The following is a 19,831-nucleotide window of genomic DNA, read 5'->3' as shown; positions in this document are numbered from 1 at the left end:
AACAGATAATAATTGATATATCATAAAATTGATACAGAACCATAAAGGCAAAGAAAATACAAAGATGAAATGCTGATAAAGAGAATAAAGGGACGGTTATATAGATATATAGCTGAAATCTGTACATTGTATTTGTTCATTAACAACATATGAATTCAACAAAAACATAACAACTAAATGAGACAGTACTTAAGGTACGTGACATATCAAAATAACAAACAAAATAACACTGATAAAGCACTGTCTGCTTTGTTACAAAACTGGAACCATTAATTGCCCGGTAAAACTTACATATATAGTGATTCTACACGAATAAGCGCTACAGTTCTGTTTTTATTTCTATTTACAAATAAATTAAGAAAGCACCGCCATAACCACAAAAACTACAGAAATAGTTGTAAAATGCAAATAACTCATTATGATTTCTTCTCATATTCATTAATATCTATGCAGTGATATATATTGTATAATATCGCCTCCAAATCTACACTTATCATGGTCCTAATAGCCGTTGTATTTTATAGGAGGAAAATGGTTGAACCTTGTTGGTTCCTCATAATTTGGAGGATTATAAAGTCCCCATTTTGGGGGAGGTACCTCCATGGGGTAGGGTTTGGGGTAACTAAACTGACCCAGGTAATGCTTGTTGTGAGGCATTGACCTTTGTACATCCTTCATCATGACGTCATTTTCGCGCGGTATGAAGTCATCGTGGACTCGGCTTGTTGGTTTAGATGGTCGTTCATAGTGCCAGTTGATGCATTTGTAGTCACCTGAAAAAAAAAGAATATTTGAAAAGCTTATAATTAGTATCCATAAGGAAAAATACCACGCCTGAATACAATCATCTGTTTGTCAGAGGATTATTTTGACTGGTGTATAAAGGAATGTGGACATTTAAATCAACGCTTCTTGGTGAATGAACACGAAAAAAACGCGAACTTTAATACAGTAAGTTACAGGAATTACATACATGTACGTCACTTGAGAGATCGATCTGTATATTACTGTTCAATCATTTAAAAATTTCCGTTTAAGTTCGCAAATATTTCCCATTTGCATTTATATAGATCAATGACAAAGAGTGGTGTGGCATATATAAATCATTTTATTATTTCAGTTCTATTTATGAATTACTTCGTCTGATTGTGTCGCGCTCTCTGTTGTACCAGTCAGTGTGTGTAGAAGTCGATCTGTTGGCGTACCAGTCCGGGTGTTCACGACCCCATTTTCTCCATCCAGCCTTATTTTCAAGAAAAAAAATTATTCCAAATTCGTGAAAACGTCATACATTAACTAATCTAGAATCCTTGCATCTGTCTGGATATTTGAATGTTCCTTTTGATTGAAAATATTACTAAAACATATTTATTATATTTTGTTTTGTAATAAGAAATACAATTTTATGCAAGAGTTAAAAACCATGTAATTCAAAATAAAGACAATTAAATAAAAAAAAAGAGAGCACAGACCTGTCGAACATCTGGATGACTTGAATGGTATATTTTCCATTCATGTAATTTGGGCTGCCTAAAAATAAAAGTTAAGTTTAAAACAATTTAAAACACGATAGTTAGAAGAGCTTGGTTACTTTTGTTCATACGAACCATTCTTTCGGTAATTTGGCAGGCGTTGACAGGAACTGCATAGAGGCAGCCATGATTCCTTAAAGTTTGAGAGAGTGCCACTTATGTTGTAACTAATTTAAAGTCGGGACACTTAAATAAGTTTTTAGTGTTAAAAATGAAGTTAGATAAAAATCCTTTCAATCAGAAAGAGAGGATTTACCATAAAACGAAGCGATAAGCATACATGTACGATAGATTTATGTTTGGCATAAATGACATTGATATAAGCGATATCGATTTTTGGGGCCCTCTCCATAGGAACGTTTACTAACTAACTACTTAGTAACACAGCAAGACACCTATAACAATAAAAATAAATCTATGAGATTTAAACTGTTTCCACTCTATAAGATATATCTGTATGCTTTTTATAAGTAATGTACATTTTCTAAGTATTTTAAATGACATTGCACTGCATATTTTAATTTACTTTAAATTCCGCCTTGTTTACAATTGTAATCTTAAGCGGGCCTGAATACACACACTTAGGCAGACCTTTTAACAGACAACACAGAAATATGGCGATGGCAGACACGCTGTTCTTTAATGGGCGACAAGATCGCTATCCTTATCATGTCAACTACCCCCCAACTGTGCCGAGGTACCCCAGCTCTCAGGAAATGTTTAGGTGAGGAGAGGGGGGGGGGGTGCAATCATATATCTACTACATTATTATAATCAGAAAAGTTTTATAGTATGTCGTAGATACTGTGTGTATTTCCAAAATAATTAACCTTGGGAGTGCCTATAATTGATGAATATGACATTTGTTTGAGATGGACCTCCATAAGAAAGATTCTGGATCCACTTATGTTAACATACTTCACCAGAATGATCAACCTTTAGAGAAATCAAAAGTGAGAGGGGCAAGCAGCGTCAAAATGCTACAGCAGAAGACTATTCTCCGATAGTGTCCTCGAGCTTCAGCACTAGGCTTCATGTTTTATTTTGCTGCGTTTTGTCTCATAATTTTTTTTGGTGGTGCAATAGCAAATTTTGCGTCATTTTATTATGACGTCACAATCAAAAGCTTTGACTTGTTTTCCATTAGCCAATCAAACTGAGTTTTACAAAGCAATCGTATTTGTTTGGATTAGATTGTGACGTCAAATAATTGTTTCGAAAAAGCATTCTTATCACTACTGTACACAACAAAAAATTATGTTAAATCTAATGGTCTTGAAGTATCCTGTACTAAGGTATATTTGTTTGCAATTTCTGATTTATATGATATATACATGTAGGCGATAAATTTGTTCTTTGTTACATTAATATTTTTTTAATTTTGAGATTGATATTTTTTAGGCGGGAATCTCCAGACAAATATACTAAAGTAGTGGGAAGAATAGCTCACCAGGAGTTCAATACAAAAATCGCCGAAAAATCGTCCCACCAGGTAAACAAACCTGATTTTGATCATTTTACAGTAAAGTAAACTTTTTTTGCCTTTTGATTTTTTTTTTTTTTTTGCCAGAAATGTTTATTACTGAATGTTTTTTCATTCCAAGAACAATTGAAATGAAATACCAGAATTTTCTTTAAACCTTTTTAATATTTTAATATCGTGTTTTGTAGTCTTGGTATGACAAATGGTACGATTCCGGTACTCCCAAACTCCGCAGGGAAGAACTTCCTAAATTGGTGGACCGTCACGAACCCTGCAATCAACCGTGGCAATACACTATTGGCACCTCTGCTGTCCCAAAGTGGACAAAAGAGGGCAAGGATTGGCCAATATCTAAAGCGTACCTGAACCAAGGTAAACCCGCTACGGAAACCACGCGTGCGCGAGGCATCAACCGTCTGTCATTGCCGAAGGAAGAAAATCTTTACCCGTTCTCCAATTATATGACGTCACAGTACAGAAAACCTGTGTATTCTATATTTGGTCATCTACAAAAAGACAAAGTTTATGGAGTAACACACCAACACAACAGGCACGGAAATATGCCGTTTGAGGATTACTATTGAGTCGAGGACGGTGCAAAAATTATAGCATATTACTTAATATTACTTAGAATATAAATTTTCATTCTTAGACAATTTATTTGATATAATCTGTGTATTAATTGTCCACAAAACTGTAATACTTGTCTTAAAAGCCGTTCTTTACATTTTTTGTCGGAAATTTTTAAAATTCATGCTTATTTATTATGTTTAATGTATGATATGATTGTTGGGAAATGGGCTCAGAAATGTTATCTAATTTTATGTTATAATTTATAATTTTGTAAAAAATAAAGTAATTGTTATGAGGGGGTTTTGAACAGTTTTGATCAGTCTGATTAAAACCATATCTTCGCCTCAGGCTGCACCCCCTTTTGAAGACAAGTTTTTCTATAGGAAATGTGCATTGAAAGCTCCCACCCCCACTTTTTTGTTGCAGTATTATCAAATAAGGGTAATGCAGTGTTTGAGTAAAAAATTTAGTTCTAAAAGAAATTGGCCAGGGCCGTAACTAGGCTCAAATATTTAGTGAGGCAAAGGTGCTGGGCATTTAGTCCCACCAGTGATGGGAGTTTCAAGGGGGAGGGGGATTCCCAAAAGATTTAATCTTTTTTGTTGCAGTATTAGTCAAATAACATCGGGATTCGAATCCCACCACAGGATGTGGAGACTGGTCCTTCGGATGAGACCGTAAAATCCGAGGTCCTACATTTTATGTCACAGTAAGAGATGACACAAAAAAGTTCTCTCACTCTTCAATCATCTTCAATGACCCGGAAAGCCCAGTGCAGTCCTCCACCGGCAAGTAGTAGTGTCTCAATATGAATGAGAAAATCTTAGAAGGGATGTTAAACAATCAAGCAATTTACAAAACAAACGTTTCGAATTATATTTTACATGCGTTCTATGAACAATTTGGAGAAATTGAAACAAAAGTTGAAAATATTTATTTACTATGAAGATACATAATTTTATGTTTCATATTAGTTCAATGAAAAACTTTTCACTGTTTAGAAAACTGTAAAATTTTAGTTAGGCATTTGCCTCACTTGCCTCAATGGTAGTTACGGCCTTGTTGGCATGGAGAGATTTTATTTCCCCGGTGTCAACTAAGGATCGGCTTAATTCAACAGCTATGTCAGTTGAACTCCTGACAAATCTATTTCATTTTTTTTATACGGGCTAACTGCAGCGACTTCTTTCGGGAAATTAATAGCTCTCGATCAATTATAATTAACCTTCAGTGACAAAATGAATCATATAAATTGGGGTGTCAACTTTTCTCAGTTAACAACGTTTTCTATCAATTGATGAAATCTGACTTGTGCCCCTCAATGAGAAACAAAACCGTAGAATATCAAACTTCATTTGTAAGCGTCCACTAGTGGACCTAGGACCCTGGAATGTAAAAATATTTATGGTGCAGAATAATTGAACATTTGCAGTGAATTATGTAAAGAGAATAATTATGATGATATCAAAAAGATTTACTTTCTTTGAACGCCTAATATTTTTTCAAACAATATATCAGGCTATAGTACATGTAACAACGGTTTTAAAGGGGGAAAACTTCCCAAAAAATTCTTTAAAAAGGAAGAAAGAATAAATAAACTGTTCAGTTAAAAAAAATATTTAACGGGGTTTGTAGGGCGGTGGAGGTAGGACTGGTTAATTGAATTGGATCACATTTTCTATAACTTCTTGATACTCAGCTGTATTTTTACATTTTTCATTTTTAACTTATTTTTTATGACAATTGGACATATTTCAACCAATTTTGCCACTTTTAGATATCCCTTTGTGAAAAGAATTCAATGTTTTCAATGAGGGGTCATTCCCTCTCCAAAAAAGGGGGATTAAGAATTAGAAAAGAGTTAATGGTATCCTTTGATTAAAAAAAAAAATCAAGAATCATACATCGAGAAAGAAAAGAGGAAACTTATGTGAAAGCATCCTCAGCATATATAAATTCAGTTTTGTTCCAGTCGTGACCCACGGGGTTAGGATGGATCAACAATGGGTGATCAAAGTTTTACAAAGGCATATTGAAGAAAATATATAGATATAAATCTTTAGAAGTCTTCTTATGAAGAGCAGCAAAGCTTTGAAATCCTGTTTATATGGAAGCATCGTCGGGTTAAATTGAGAAGATTCAAGTTCGTTCAAATCGTGACTTTCCGAGGATCCACCTTAGCAAACAAAGATTTATTTGAGAATATATATGATAAAAAAAAAACAAAAACAAAAACAGAATTTCAATTTCCCAAATCATGCCCCCCCCCCCCCCCCCCATCCGGGAAAGAGAATGGAATTGCAACCCTGGATTCGAGCTTGTTTTAATCGGTATTTTGACTGTAAATCAAAAAAGAACACGACATAAAAATAATGTATCTGTTAATGTTCATGTATCTCGAATTACATACCTATTCATTAACTTTGGTAAACTATTCAAAAGAGCTAAAAACACAATTCTTTAGTAGACGAGAGAGAGAGAGAGAGAGAGAGAGAGAGAGAGAGCGTTTAATAAGATCGGGATCGACATTCGTTGAAACGTAAATATGGTGGAAGTGAATTCGTCAGGAGTATTTTGCGAATCAAATCAACATGGGTTTACCATGAAAAATTGAGATCTTTGTTGCCATTAAAAGAAATTGCATTTGTATAGATATGTAGATAAACATTGCATCATCGGATGAGGGATGTCGTTCTTCAGTAGAAGAAAGGGTAAGTGTTAAACACCCGGGGTCAGGCGTTATTGTGTTTTGGAGGCGTATCTCCCGATCTCAATTTATGATTTAAACTGATGAATGCGAAAAAAATGCGTAAATTCGTAATAAATATGTGCTAATATATAACATTAATGATAGTTTATGCTTTTATAATTGCGAAGTAGTTTCTCTGGTTTCAGTTTGATTTATTTTATTTTCAATTTTTCATATTTACTAATACTTGTAAATTGTGTAATTCAGATGATTTATACGGCGATCTTTCTAACTTTTCAGATAAGAAAAGTGATCAACAGAAGCCCACAGAAACATCTCTGAAAAGAAATAATTCTCAAAAAAGTACAAAGAGCCTTAGAAAAGTAGAACTAGTAAATGGAGAAATAAGTGATGGTAGGGTCATATAAGATGCCTTTAGAAAGCAGTAGGTCAATACAGGTATTGATGTTACCTATGTTGAAAGATGATGTATTTGTGCATTCTTTTTTTTTTTTTTAGAACGAGGAGGATCCTTTGAAGGGAGAAGTCGTATTGGGCCAATACAGCTTTGCGTTGAAGATGATGGAGATCTTGGTGAGTGGACATTAATCTGTTCATACATGTAGTTCTAGTGATTGTAGACCAGAGACTTAATTTAGGAAAAGCTTTAGCATGAGTCATCCAACTATCTACCTGCTTGTTCATCAGCAAATAATTTTTGGAAATGCTACACTTTCAATTAAAATATTATTTTTTAGAACACTTTGTATACAACAAATCAACTTTCTATACATGTTCATTTAATTTTATTTTTTGGATGCCATAGCCCATAGTATAATAGCATATCTGGCAAATAAAATACAAACATTTTGTACACACATAATAGTTTTGTACACACATAACATCATTAAGTATATTTATTCATGCATGTTTCATTTTGCTAGTTCTAAGTTCTTGGCATATTTTGGATATAGCTCTGACTTTGTTATGCAATTAATAAAATGTAAATGTTACATGCATTACACAACTATTTGTAAAAAAAAAAGTGTTTAATATGTACATGTATTATTTTTTTGTAAAGTTTTAGTGAATGATATTGATGAACTTCAAGTATTAATTTCAAAGCACACATGATTTGAATGATTTGTTGATTTAATGTCAAGGCAAAAAATGCAGTGGTTTTATAATTTATCATGTTGATTTAATGACTAGGAAATAAAATACTAATTTTTTAAAATAGTTTTATAATTTATCAAAATATCAGTATCCCCTGTATATCGACACTCCAAGCTTTCTAAAACCTTAACATCATTAAGTATATTTATTATTACATGGAAATTCTCTTGGCAAATTTTGACAAGAATGCCCTTTAAAAAAAATGTCCTGTTTTATTGAATTCCTAGAATCAAGGAAGGCCGGCCAGTACATTAAATTCTGGCTGGATGCGGAGAGTTTCCAGGCCTCCACCTGGAGTAGACTAAGGAGCCACTCCCTGAACTCTGCCAGGAGGTCAACATTATCCAGCAAACACTACCGCTCACCCTCTGACACAACAGCCAGTGTTAAACAGGGGACAGAGGATAAACTGGACACTGGAAGTATTGGTTCTAACCATACACTGACCGAGGAGAACTCAGCTGGGCTGGTGGAAAGTGAAAATCAAACCAATAGTGTGCCAACTAGGATCTCATATGACACAGGGCAGTCAAAGTCCAGACTGGATTTACCAGAGTCAGCAATGTTAGAAACTGTGATAAAATCCAAGCCGTCAAGTCTCCCAGCAACCCCTATAGACCTCGGAGTCAAGCACCTGCCGGGATCGTCCGGCCCCGACTGTGATACAAGAGAAAGCGTGGAATGTAGACTTAGTGATGCTGTATCTACCAGTGCAATCAAGAGAACTGAGAGTCTCAAAAGGACTAACTTACCAATGGAGGAACTTGCCGATAAACTCAAGAAAAGTACGAATTCAGCTGTCTATGGTTTTTGTAAATATTGTAAACTTTAGAACTTGCCCATAATTCTTATATAAAAAAAACAGAGGTAAACTTGATAAACATATGTATATGGACCAGTTAATGGAATTATCTCAATGGTTAAAAATAATATTCTCTCCATATGTACATTGTTTACATGTATGTAAAATATGTGAGTATATCTAACCGTTAGGCATTGCCAGGGATGCAGTGAGCATCTTCCAGAAATACCTTTCCCATGATGCCTCTAGTCCTGTCCAGATTACAGATGAACTCAGGAACAGATGCATGGGTCTGTGTTTCATTTATTGCTTCATCAGTATAACAATGATATATCTGAATCATCAGAGTAAACCTTGTTAATTAATCATTTTGCCAACAGTGTACATGCTTTATCTTTAATAAATGATGTTAATTATATCATTTTGCCAACAGTGTACATGTTTATCTATAATAAGTGATGTGATGTAAATGTTCAAATCTATTTATTCTGATTTCAGCCAAAATTTGCCGAGAGGATGGAGAGGTGGATCCGGCCTGTTTTGCAGACTGCCAGGAATTTGTTCTGAATGTCATGAAAATAGAGTAAGACTAATGAGTATAGGGATGTAATTATACAGAGATCATGTGTTGTTAATAGACAAAATGTTTAGATACTGGGATAGACATCCATGATAGATATTTCTACTGTATTTGATGTTGATTTTGAAAGTATTTCGTAAATATAACTTCCCCTGCATAATGATATGGGACTTTTTGTTTTTTAAATCCACTGGATTTTTTATTTTACACATGTAGTTGAAGCATTACTGTAGATCACTTTATTTTCGCGAGATAGTCATTGACTCTTGATGAGCGAGACAAAATTTTCACAAATAGTGGTTATTGCTCTATATAAGCTTAAGGAATGCTATTATATGCGAGAATTAAATTTTCGCGAGCACACTGTCTCGCGTAATTATGCGAAAATAAAGTTCTCGCGAATAAAAAGTGATTTACAGTATATCCGTTTCTTAAACTTTATAAAAAAAATTACCTTGTTGATAAAAAAGTACAGGCTTAATATTTTCACATTATTTATATATACTGGTACTTCTTTCAAATGACAAAAACAAATGTTTTGTTGTTGCAGTCATTTTCCTGATTTCTCCACAAGCGAATTTCTCTGCAAACACCAAGTTCATCTTCTTACCAATGGGCAGATCACTCTATCTGATATCTTGTACAATGATGGTGCAATGTTTTACTTTATGGAGGTATGTATGTATTTTTATAATTTTTCTCTCTCAGAGGTGTATCGCACTTGATGCTTGAATATAAAAGCAGTTCACGAGCTTTGGCAATATTTTGGTATAGTATATGAGTGTTCATGGTATGCATTTTGATATTTCAGTATTAAGATCTGAAAACACATTCTTCAATAATGTTAAAATTTTTCCAAGAACTTATAATGTAAATACTATTTCTACAAGTTTCATCACAAAATATAAAGGTGATGTTTGTTACATTTTGTAACATTGTTACCAAACGTGTGCAAGATTCAAGAGGTGGAAATGCTCGAATTAGTCCTAATGAAAATTTCTTGAATTATAATACATGTATTCATGTATCACGTTTATTTTATTGCAAATTTGAAAGCCAGATAAGGCGTCAAGCAATGATTGTAAGAAAAAAAAAAGAATTTTTTGTGTTTCTGTTGCCAAAAAAATAAATTCTCTGAGACTCACTGGAAACAAGTGTCATATCTTTTTTTCCATGTCACTCATCAAAATAATATCCAGATTTTTTTTATACCCAGGTGCTCTAGCAATAATTGTAAACCATACTTCACTTTTAATAGTGTTATTCCAAACATTTTTTATTAAAGTTAATTCATAAAAGTTAAACTGTTTTACAAGAAATATGGATTGTGTATGAGAAGGGGCATAACTCAATTTTCTATCTCATTTTGAAAAAAAATAGAAAATTGAGTTATTTTCCTTGAATGTGTCAATAATATTGATCAATGGTACAGTATTTTACCACAGTGCCATTAGAAACTAAACAATTTTTATCAAGAGTTTACTTTCCAAAAATTTGATTTCTATTGTTGCCGAAGTATAAATGCATGAAGGATATTTGATTTCATGATTGGAAAATTATTCTTTTATCTGGTCATGGGAAACCCTATTAGTAAATATTTTAGGTAAATGTATGTTTCAAAGAGTCACAAAGTAGGAATTCAAGGAATGTGTCATCAGACCTTTATATTATAATCTAAATTAATAACAATAATCACACAATTACAAATATTTAAAATATTTAATTGAATATTAAAATGGAAGAAGTCAGTACTACTGCATCATAAAACATGTATCAAATGATGTGCAATTAATGGCAATTGATATAGATGAATGATTGATTGATTGCTTGTTGTTTTAACATCCCTCTCAAGGATTTTTCGCTCATATATCGACACCACTTGCCATTGGAGATCTACAAGTTTTGTCCTTTACTCGGCACTCAGGGCCATTGAGCAGTGAATGGTCTTTTTCATGCTAGCACCTACTGCGACATGGGACCTCGGTTTATATGGTCTCATCCAAAGGACCGGTCTCCATGTCCCACAGCGGGATTTGAACTCGCTACGTAAGGATCAACTCCTTACTTTACAACTCTAGAGCAGATGCTCTAACCACTGCGGACGACAAGACTAATGTGTATGTAAGTTCTTACAATATTTCCCATGTTTTGACTTTGCAGTACATGGAACAGGAGGGTGGGTCTGAACTTCTCCAGTTCTGGTTGGCTGTGGACAATTTCCGGCAGCACCTCATGTCTTTTGAGGGCACCTACGATGGCATGCAGGCCCAGAGTGATGCCATGGTCCTGTACGACAAGTATGTAACTGATTGTTAACGGCTTCACCTGGGATATACACTAAAGAGTGCCCACTACGTACAAAGTGAAAACATTTTGTATATATTCACCTGTTCTCTCTGTGTTCCAGATATTTTTCTCTACAAGCTTCCCACCCCCTTGGATTTGATGATAAAACTCGATTTGAAGTGGAAGGGAACATTTGTCGAGAGGAAGGCCCTCTGCCAGATTGTTTTGCCAAAACCCAGCACATTGTTTACCGCACAATGGAAAAGGTGTGTTGATAGCATTCCAAAATGTATTAGGGGGTACTGAGGTAAAATAAAGAATAGTGTCATTGCAAATATTCAGACAAAAGGAAAGCATAGTTTAAACACATGTTGTTGTTTGAAGTAATCTCCTTATTGATTTCTTTCAGTCCTTTTTCCCAAGTTTTTTACAAAGTGAGATTTACTACAAATATTTATCGGAGCTAGTCAGCACAGTAACCATAGCAACAGATTTACCAAAACAAACCAGACACAAAAGACAAGGTAAACAACATTGTTCTTGTGCAATGTGTCATCATTTTTATTTATAGCTCACTGCATGATAAGGTATAACACATTCTGATCCTTGATTACAGACAGTGATGCCATGTCCGTACACAGTGGACAGAGTGTGGGGAGTGAGAGCATTAAGAACACACTTTTAGCAATGGACACCAGTCACCTACGCAAGTCTGTCTCCCCCCTCCAGGAAACAGACATGAACGTCGACCCTCGGCTACTTAATCCAGAGCTACTTTGGAAAAGACCAAGTCCAGGGTAAAAATTATATCTTTTAGTGTTCTGTAAAAGTGGAAAAATTCTGCTTATTTGATATACATGTATAATTTGTCAATCCTTGAAAGCGGTTGTTTTATAAAAAATGTTTTTGTTTATTTCAGGATGTCAATGGGTAAAGTGGATGAACTTGGTAGATTTATGTCTGAATTAGATCCCCAGCCAGAAATTGATAAAGCCAAAGGTAGGGATATATGTTTTTAAACACCTAAATGTATAGATAATGATTACAATTTACAGATATTTGTCTTTATATGAGAGTTTGAGCTTATTTTGAATGGTTTTTATAGAAATAGAATTGATATAGATGTAAGAATTATTGAAATTCAACACTGAATATTTAGTGATTACATTATATAAAACTTCATAACTTCAAATAAATGCATTACTTGAACAAAAGTATATCCATGTTTTACAAATATAATGATAATGATTTTACAGGCAACTCAGGATTTTTCAAGAAAAAACAAGGGAAGGACAAGGTGAGTTTTCAAAGTTTAGGGAAAGAACACATTCTTTGGGCCAAAAATCACACAAGTGATTAAAAAAAAATGAAAGACAGCATATACTAAAACTGATTTTTGCCAAAGGAAGGGAAAAATATTTTCTCAAAGTAATCTTGCTAGTTTGTATATGCAGTTTGGTATAAATATATTTAAGCACAAAATCTAAAATTCCTTAAAATCTAAATACAGTAGAAAAGTAGGGTATCATCTGTCAGTATTAGGCAGGACTTGGGCCAGGTGGAAAGGACATGAATTTACAGGTTGGATAAATGGGGAATCCAGTTACCTTTACATGTATATGTATATACTGTAGATTCCTTATTAGCTCTACTGGTCAGAGACCAGAAGAGCTTATGCGATAGTAATGCATCCAGCGTCCGTCCGTATGTCTGTCTGTCTGTCTCTGTCTGTAAACAATTTTTCAAAATGCTACTCCTCCTACAATTTTAGTATGATTTCAGTATAACTTGGCACACAAGTAGACTACACTAAGATACATAAAATAGTGCATCGGTTTTTGATTTCGATGAGCGGTGTTGCAATGGTTACTAAAAATAGAATTTTCTGAGAAATTCCTTTAAAACGCTACTCCTTCTACAGTTTTGGTCTGATTTCAATATTACTTGGCACAAGTAGACTACACTAAGATACATAAAATAGTGCATCGGTTTTTGATTTCGATGAACGATGTTGCCATGGTTACTAAAAATAGAATTTTCTGAGAAATTCCTTTAAAACGCTACTCCTTCTACAGTTTTAGTCTCATTTCAATATCACTTGGCACACAAGTAGACTATACTAAGATACATAAAACAGTGCATCGGTTTTTGATTTCGATGAACGATGTTGCCATGGTTACTAAAAATAGAATTTTCTGAGAAATTCCTTTAAAACGCTACTCCTTCTACAGTTTTAGTCTCATTTCAATATCACTTGGCACACAAGTAGACTACACTAAGATACATAAAATAGTGCATCGGTTTTTGATTTCGATGAGCGGTGTTGCAATGGTTACTAAAAATAGAATTTTCTGAGATATTCCTTTAAAACGCTACTCCTTCTACAGTTTTGGTCTGATTTCATTATCACTTGGCACACAAGTAAACTACACTAATTTACATATAATAGTGCATCGGTTTTTGATTTCAATGAACGGTGTTGCCATGGTTACTAAAAGTAGAATTTTCTGTGGAATTCCTTTAAAATGCTACTCCTTCTACAGTTTTGGTCTGATTTCAATATAATTTATCACACAAGTAGACTACACTAAGATACATAATTCTGTGCATCGGTTTTTGATCAGTACAAACCAGTAGAGCTACAGTCTCGACAGAGACTTCTGGTTTTTTGCGAGTCTTTATCGTTGTGAAATGCCTCTTTAACATGAAATTGTGAGAACAATATTTTTCAAGTTAATGGTTGAACAAAATATTTAACATAATTTCAGCACCATAAAATTAAAAGCAATTTATTTTATTTCTTTGCAAGTGGTGCTTCTCGTAAAATTATGTGATAATTAAATCCTTGTAATATTATTTAAAGTAATCTACAGTATCGGATATATATCAATGATTGATTGTAGGAGCAGGAGGACATGGCTCTACAGATTGCCCAGAAGATTATCAGTGATGTCACCTCTGTAACTCAGGCTATTGGTGCTATGCAAACCTTTGATCCACCACCCGATTCTTAATTCTCAACAGGTGCCACAAATCGTGCAATACCTTGTTTTTTGATAAGTTAATATGTTAAGGTTTTAATATATTTTTATGTCCCTGCCATGAAATGGTCAGGTATAAATTGTTATCCCCTTTCCATCTGTCTTTTCATCCTAGTTAGGTTTGAGGACTTTTTATTTGCTTCTTGACTTTTTTTTTGTTGATGACTATTTAAGTTCAAATCTGAGTTTTTTGTCTATTGACTCAATTTTGAGAAAGACTTTTTTTTCCCTTATTGTTAAGTACTAATCTTTTTTTTCTGATGTTCTTTCCCATTTTAAGCAGCTTCAATATGTGGTTTAATACTCACATATTAAGAAAACAAAAATGTAATTTGATATTCTTTAGTTTCATTTCCAATCATTTTTTTCCACATTTCATAGACATTATAATATTTCAAACTTTAATGTCATGGGGGCATTAGTGTTATACAGACGTATCTTGTTTTAATTCTAGAAATATTCGGTTCTTCAAAGGACAGAAGTTCTATGAAATCTTTCATCAATACAATTGTACTGAATTGTTTATGAAATTGTGCCAGGATGATGCATTTAATTTTGTTTTATTTAATGTTTGAAAGTTAATGTTCAATGTGTAAGAATGTTATCAAAATCAATCTAGTAGATGAAGCAGTGTAATACTTTATATGTCTTGGAATGCACCCAAGACTTTGTATGCAGTCATTAATGATGATATCAATCCAAAAAGTGTTGCCCATGAGTGAATTACAGACAAATTTCCTATGTACAAGAATTATTTGATTGATTTGTTCTTTTTAAAATACAAATTACATGTATATATAAGTTTTAATTATTATGAGATGTTTAATGGCAGTGTAACTTGTGCAGCTATAGTATTTTATGAATGGTTCGGAGCGTTATTAGTGTCTGAATGAGAATTAACCAATGGGTGCCAAAACAGAAGGTATTTTTCTACATAACTTGCTATTGGCAGACTTTGTAAGCCAGATAAATTAAGAAACAGCCAGTTTCTTGTTATAAATGATTACATTATTGTTGTTTGCTGCTGTTTTACAAGTTATTTTTTTGTGAATCAAAATGATTGAACATACTACAATAAAATCTATATCCCAGCTCACATTCTACTTTAACAGTTTTAGGCATTGCATTGTAGAATGATGGTTTTGTTTATTAGAAAATACATGTATCTGTCTTGTTGAGATGCTCACACACTGATTACTGATACAGTGGAGTTAACAACACCACTTCAGAATTTGGCATATCTGTAAACATATCTTGGCAATGTTGCTGTTGTTTCTATTTAATCCCCTTATACATATTGATCTATATTTGAATTTCAATTGGACACAAACATGGTGACTCGGTTACTGTGAGATTCAACAAGTGGAAGGTCAAGAGTTCAAGTCTGAGATGGAACAGCTCAGATGTATTAAAAATAAAATGAGTTCTAAATTACTTTTCTTACACATCCAGCAACATATCACATATTCCTTTTACATTATAGAGAATGGGACTATTTGGTATGGGTTATTTCATGCAGGTGAAGAACCTGTAATCTTATTTTGTTAAGTTGGCAGTTTAACTTTTCATCACATTTATAGAAGAGAGGCTGCATATCACAGGCACTTGTTTTGTTTACGGGGAACCTCCTTCTTATTTTTAAAAATAAGTAGGGGTGCCCTGAATACGAAACAAGTGTCTGTGCTGTATAAATTAATACAAAACTCTACAAATAAGTAAAGGGCAGATTTAGAGAGAGGAAGTAATTCCTCACACTGATCAGCTGTACTTTAATCCTGAGGTTGTGTTCTGGTGACTTTATGAGTCAGACTTATCAAGATCCAGCAAGGTATTTTTACATGCTGACATATTTTGCCAAATTACATAATTTTCAAGTAAACTTTATCAAATGTAAGTGATAAGTATTTGAGTGTTAGTGTCTTTATCTGAACACGTTTCTGAAAACTTTCCCATCACCCGCTTGTGCCTTACCATATTATTCTCTGTGAATCTTTTTGAGATATTTTCATTTCAAACTTTGCTGTAGCATTAAAATTACAGAAATGTCACGGGCACCTGTAGACTTGGTTTGAATGTTGCTGATAGAATGTTCCGACAATATTACTATTTTTAAATTAATTCATTAATCATGGAAATTGTTTAAAATATAATTCCATGTTCAAGTGTCGGTGAAAACTTGAGATAGTCAGGTAATGGGTTAAAAAAGGAGAGATTTTTTGGGGTAGAGACTTACCTTTATAAGGCTGAATTCTACCAATAAATCAAAAATGTGTTCAAGCAAATTCTATACGTCAGTACTACATGTAGTATTTTCAAAAGGGGGAAGCTGTATAAAACTTTTAAAATCAAAATGATTGGTGTCAAGAAATGTCTTTGAAGTCCAGGGGAATATAATATCCTAAATCAGGGTAGGTCAAGTACTGACACAGCTCTTGAAGTATTTAAATGTTGCTGGGTATTACTCTGTCATCAACATTACTCAAACACTGTGATTTGTAAGCAAATCAAATGATCAATACAAAAAATATATATTATTTAAATCAAACAATTACTACAAAGGAACAAATAGATAAAAGAAAGTGAATATATTTTTTTCTTTGAACTAAATTTTGAAGGGTAAATTTTTTTTAAAGTTAATGAATTGTCCATAAAAGAGAAATGATGATTATTTGAACATGAATCCTGTTTAAAATTACCACAAAGTCGCACAAACCGTTTAAAATTAAAATTGTTTTGATATTAATTATTAATTTTTTTTAAAAATATATATTTAAATATATTTTGCCGTAATCGGTAAAAGACGTTAAAATTTCAACGTTGATAAGATTTGCTAACTGTGATAATTTTCAAACATGTCTTTTGAGATCCGACCAATGAGAAGCCTCCAGGAAGCTCTCTGTTCGGGACTTCTCTTATCATGCCAAGGTCCAAGAATGATAAGGTTAGAAAAACGTGTCAGAAACATGCACTGCTTTCATATATGTCAAATAGTGTACTAGTATTTGAAATTCAGCACAGAAAGCGTCAAAATTTTTTTTTTCTTGGGAAAGGATAATAGTTCTGCATCATTTAAATATACATTATGCCTGCTTCGGTTATCTCTAGAATGACACACGTACTTCATTTCAAACTGTTTGATATAACGAACAAACATATTGATAAGAGTTGCAGCTTTATAAAATTGATTGTTGAGAAGATGTTTATTTGTCTGAGTTGTCGGTTTTCCTTTTGGAAAAAGGCATGTAATTTATGGTTCCCTGTCCCCTGTCCATAAATTCCCTGTACGTAATATTATATTAATGTATATTAAATTGTTAAACGCTTTTAAAATGAAAGCACAATTATACAATAATGAACTTAATAATGTATTTTTCTTAAAACCTTTTTCTGCTGTTAATCCTGCTTGTTGGGTATACGTAAAGAGAAAAACTTATTAATCATTTTGATAAACATTCAAATGGAATCGGTTTACTTTGGTCTGAAATAAACTTAAGATAACCGTTTTTTTATTTTAAATTTTCCGGACAAGGAAGTAGAAATTCGGGCGACATTGGAGGTCACCTGTTTGTTTGGTCAGTAAATGAAACCTCCACGCGTCCTTATTAAAATGTCCGATTTTCTACACTTAGTATACAGCATATATGAAACACGGTCATTCTAACTCTGGTTAGCTTTGTATTCCCTGAGTCGCCTAGTTTTATTTTTTCTTCCCCTGTAAAATATAAATGATTTCCAGAATTTTGCAAGTATGAAAAGCAAAAGTGCTTATAGTGCCCGTTGCACAAAATCATTTAAAGGAACTTTTCGTAATTCCCTTCCGTTTCAAATTAACTTACTGAAATAAAGATTACATAACTAGACGAATGCTTCTCTTACATTTCAGTCTGATGTGAAATTACATTGCGTTCATGTTTAAAAATGCATTTTTTTTAAATTAGATATTATTATTATGCAATGTATCTTTTTTTTCTTGATACTAAAAGGTTGCTGCGCAAGTACCTTCTAAATTTTGTCGTCACAAGGGTCTAGTGATTAGGTTATGCGTATTGGTATTTGTTTGCTTTACCAAATACCCGCCCCAAAAGGAAACTATCCATGCCCTTATATACAGAACACCGTTCAAGATGCTATAAATAGACCCAACATAATAAATCAGAAAGAAGGGGAATTCTTACCAGGAGAAAGAGTATTTATTTATACAGGTAGAAATCTATATAAGAACGTGCAAACGACTGCACTTGTTGCTTATCTTCTTTAAAATCGAACACAGAAAATGATCAGAAGCATTGAAATAATATCATTAACGGTGTTTTGGATTTTGACAATACCAGTTATGTCAAATGGAAGTGCCCCTGTCGGTTTCTTTAAATGGCAAGACCCTGAAAATAATCGAACTGATTTATTTTGTCCGACAAATTGTAATCATGACTTTTGCGATTTAAGTAATATGCGTGTGGAAAAACAGCGGATGAACCAGATATGTCGATGTGCAGCAGTGCCTCTTTGGGAAATTGAAAACGAACTGGAACATGTTTCTTTGGAATACACCAGCCGTCTTGGTCGAGGTTGGGTTGTTTCCTCTGGAGATATTCGAGGGGCGAAATCACAAAGCCTCACTCACAAAAACGGCTTTCTTGCCTCCCTTCCTGAAAACATTTGTTCGTTTCAACACTTGGTCAAAATTGATTTATCTGAGAATGAATTGACGGACATCAGGGGTATCAATTGCCTGTCTAATTTGGATACCTTAATTCTTAAAGGAAATAAGTTAAAAACAATTAGCAATGACACATTTCAGGGAATGTCCAATCTACGTGTACTGGATCTCTCACTTAATGAAGTAAAAAGGATTGAACCACACACAGTATCTGGCTCCACGCTTGGAATGTATTTTGTTGATGTGAGTCACAATCACCTTAAAAGTCTTGACATTACAAATTTTGCCATTATAAATCCTTTTTGTGAAATAAATTATAACGACAATCAAATTGAAGAGCTCACGAACGAACTTACCATTAAGGTGGATCTGAAGACCAGCCTTGGTGACGGAGGGATTGTTAATTTGCAAAGAAACTTGTTTACCAAGTTCCCAGATTTCACCAAGCTTGGTATTTCAGACTTAACACAGCTTGGGAAAGTATTCAGCTTCGGTTTCGATATAAGAGGATGTAAGTTAACGTGTGACGGCACAATGGTGCCTTTTCTTGAATTATCAAAAGAAGTAATCGCGAAAGTTTGGAGAGATTATTTCGATGTGAAATGCTTCCAACCACCCGAGCTTGCAAACCAGTCGATCGCCTGGCTTACGAAAGAAGGACAGCTGGATAGATTTATAACTAACATAACCAAAGACTGTCCCACGGGTTGTCATTGCTACCAACAACCTAGCCGAGATCGAACTGTTGTCAACTGTACCAATACAAACATGACTCAATTACCTAAGAAGATTCCAAATGATCAAAATATAACATTAATTCTTAAAGAAAATCAGGTATCAGAAATTAAAAACATGTCTTATCTGGAGCGCGTCTCTCACTTGGATCTATCAGAAAATAATATACAGAACATTCCGGAGTCCGTCGCAAACACGCTTGTAGTAAATGAAGTTAAACTAACCCTCCATGGAAATCCATTACAAAAAATACCGCCTCGTTTTAAAACTGTGGACC

At 33.7% G+C, this 19,831-nt stretch overlaps 4 protein-coding genes across 5 annotated transcripts in view; 3 read left to right on the top strand and 1 right to left on the bottom strand.

The window, feature by feature from the left end:
• Positions 1–6: 6 nt before the first annotated feature.
• Positions 7–1,820, bottom strand: LOC134249713 (uncharacterized). Its single transcript, XM_062732061.1, has 4 exons — positions 1,608–1,820; positions 1,473–1,530; positions 1,138–1,243; positions 7–773 (listed from the first exon to the last, which is right to left on the bottom strand). The coding sequence occupies exons 1-4, from the start codon at positions 1,658–1,660 to the stop codon at positions 502–504; spliced, it is 489 nt and encodes a 162-aa protein (XP_062588045.1). The 5' UTR covers positions 1,661–1,820; the 3' UTR covers positions 7–501.
• A 268-nt stretch (positions 1,821–2,088) lies between these two features.
• Positions 2,089–3,829, top strand: LOC134249712 (uncharacterized). Of its 2 annotated transcripts, none has more exons than XM_062732059.1 (3): positions 2,089–2,256; positions 2,934–3,024; positions 3,204–3,829. In XM_062732059.1, exons 1-3 carry the CDS (start codon positions 2,147–2,149, stop codon positions 3,597–3,599), a joined length of 597 nt encoding a protein of 198 aa, XP_062588043.1. In that variant the 5' UTR covers positions 2,089–2,146; the 3' UTR covers positions 3,600–3,829. The 2 variants fall into 2 exon arrangements, with proteins under 2 accessions (XP_062588043.1, XP_062588044.1); XM_062732060.1 differs by lacking the exon at positions 2,089–2,256 and adding an exon at positions 2,766–2,827.
• A 2,296-nt stretch (positions 3,830–6,125) lies between these two features.
• Positions 6,126–15,260, top strand: LOC134249710 (A-kinase anchor protein 10, mitochondrial-like). Its single transcript, XM_062732057.1, has 15 exons — positions 6,126–6,299; positions 6,578–6,691; positions 6,797–6,889; positions 7,542–7,592; positions 7,639–8,238; positions 8,447–8,545; positions 8,754–8,838; positions 9,386–9,509; positions 10,996–11,132; positions 11,243–11,387; positions 11,531–11,645; positions 11,738–11,918; positions 12,041–12,120; positions 12,378–12,418; positions 14,025–15,260. The coding sequence occupies exons 1-15, from the start codon at positions 6,275–6,277 to the stop codon at positions 14,133–14,135; spliced, it is 2,001 nt and encodes a 666-aa protein (XP_062588041.1). The 5' UTR covers positions 6,126–6,274; the 3' UTR covers positions 14,136–15,260.
• Positions 15,261–18,205: 2,945 nt separating this feature from the next.
• LOC134249734 (protein toll-like) overlaps positions 18,206–19,831 on the top strand; it is a 2,908-nt gene continuing 1,282 nt past the window's right edge. Inside the window, exon 1 of the mRNA XM_062732083.1 lies at positions 18,206–19,831. This exon is cut by the window's right edge and continues 1,282 nt beyond it. Coding sequence (XP_062588067.1) covers positions 18,436–19,831 — 1,396 coding nt within the window. The 5' untranslated portion in view covers positions 18,206–18,435.

The sequence above is a fragment of the Saccostrea cucullata genome, unplaced genomic scaffold, assembly GCF_032062105.1.
Source record: "Saccostrea cucullata isolate Sc308-1 unplaced genomic scaffold, CSIRO_AGI_Scuc_v1 ctg305, whole genome shotgun sequence".
NCBI classification, from domain to species: domain Eukaryota; kingdom Metazoa; phylum Mollusca; class Bivalvia; order Ostreida; family Ostreidae; genus Saccostrea; species Saccostrea cuccullata.
This window is presented reverse-complemented; position numbering and strand designations above follow the sequence as displayed.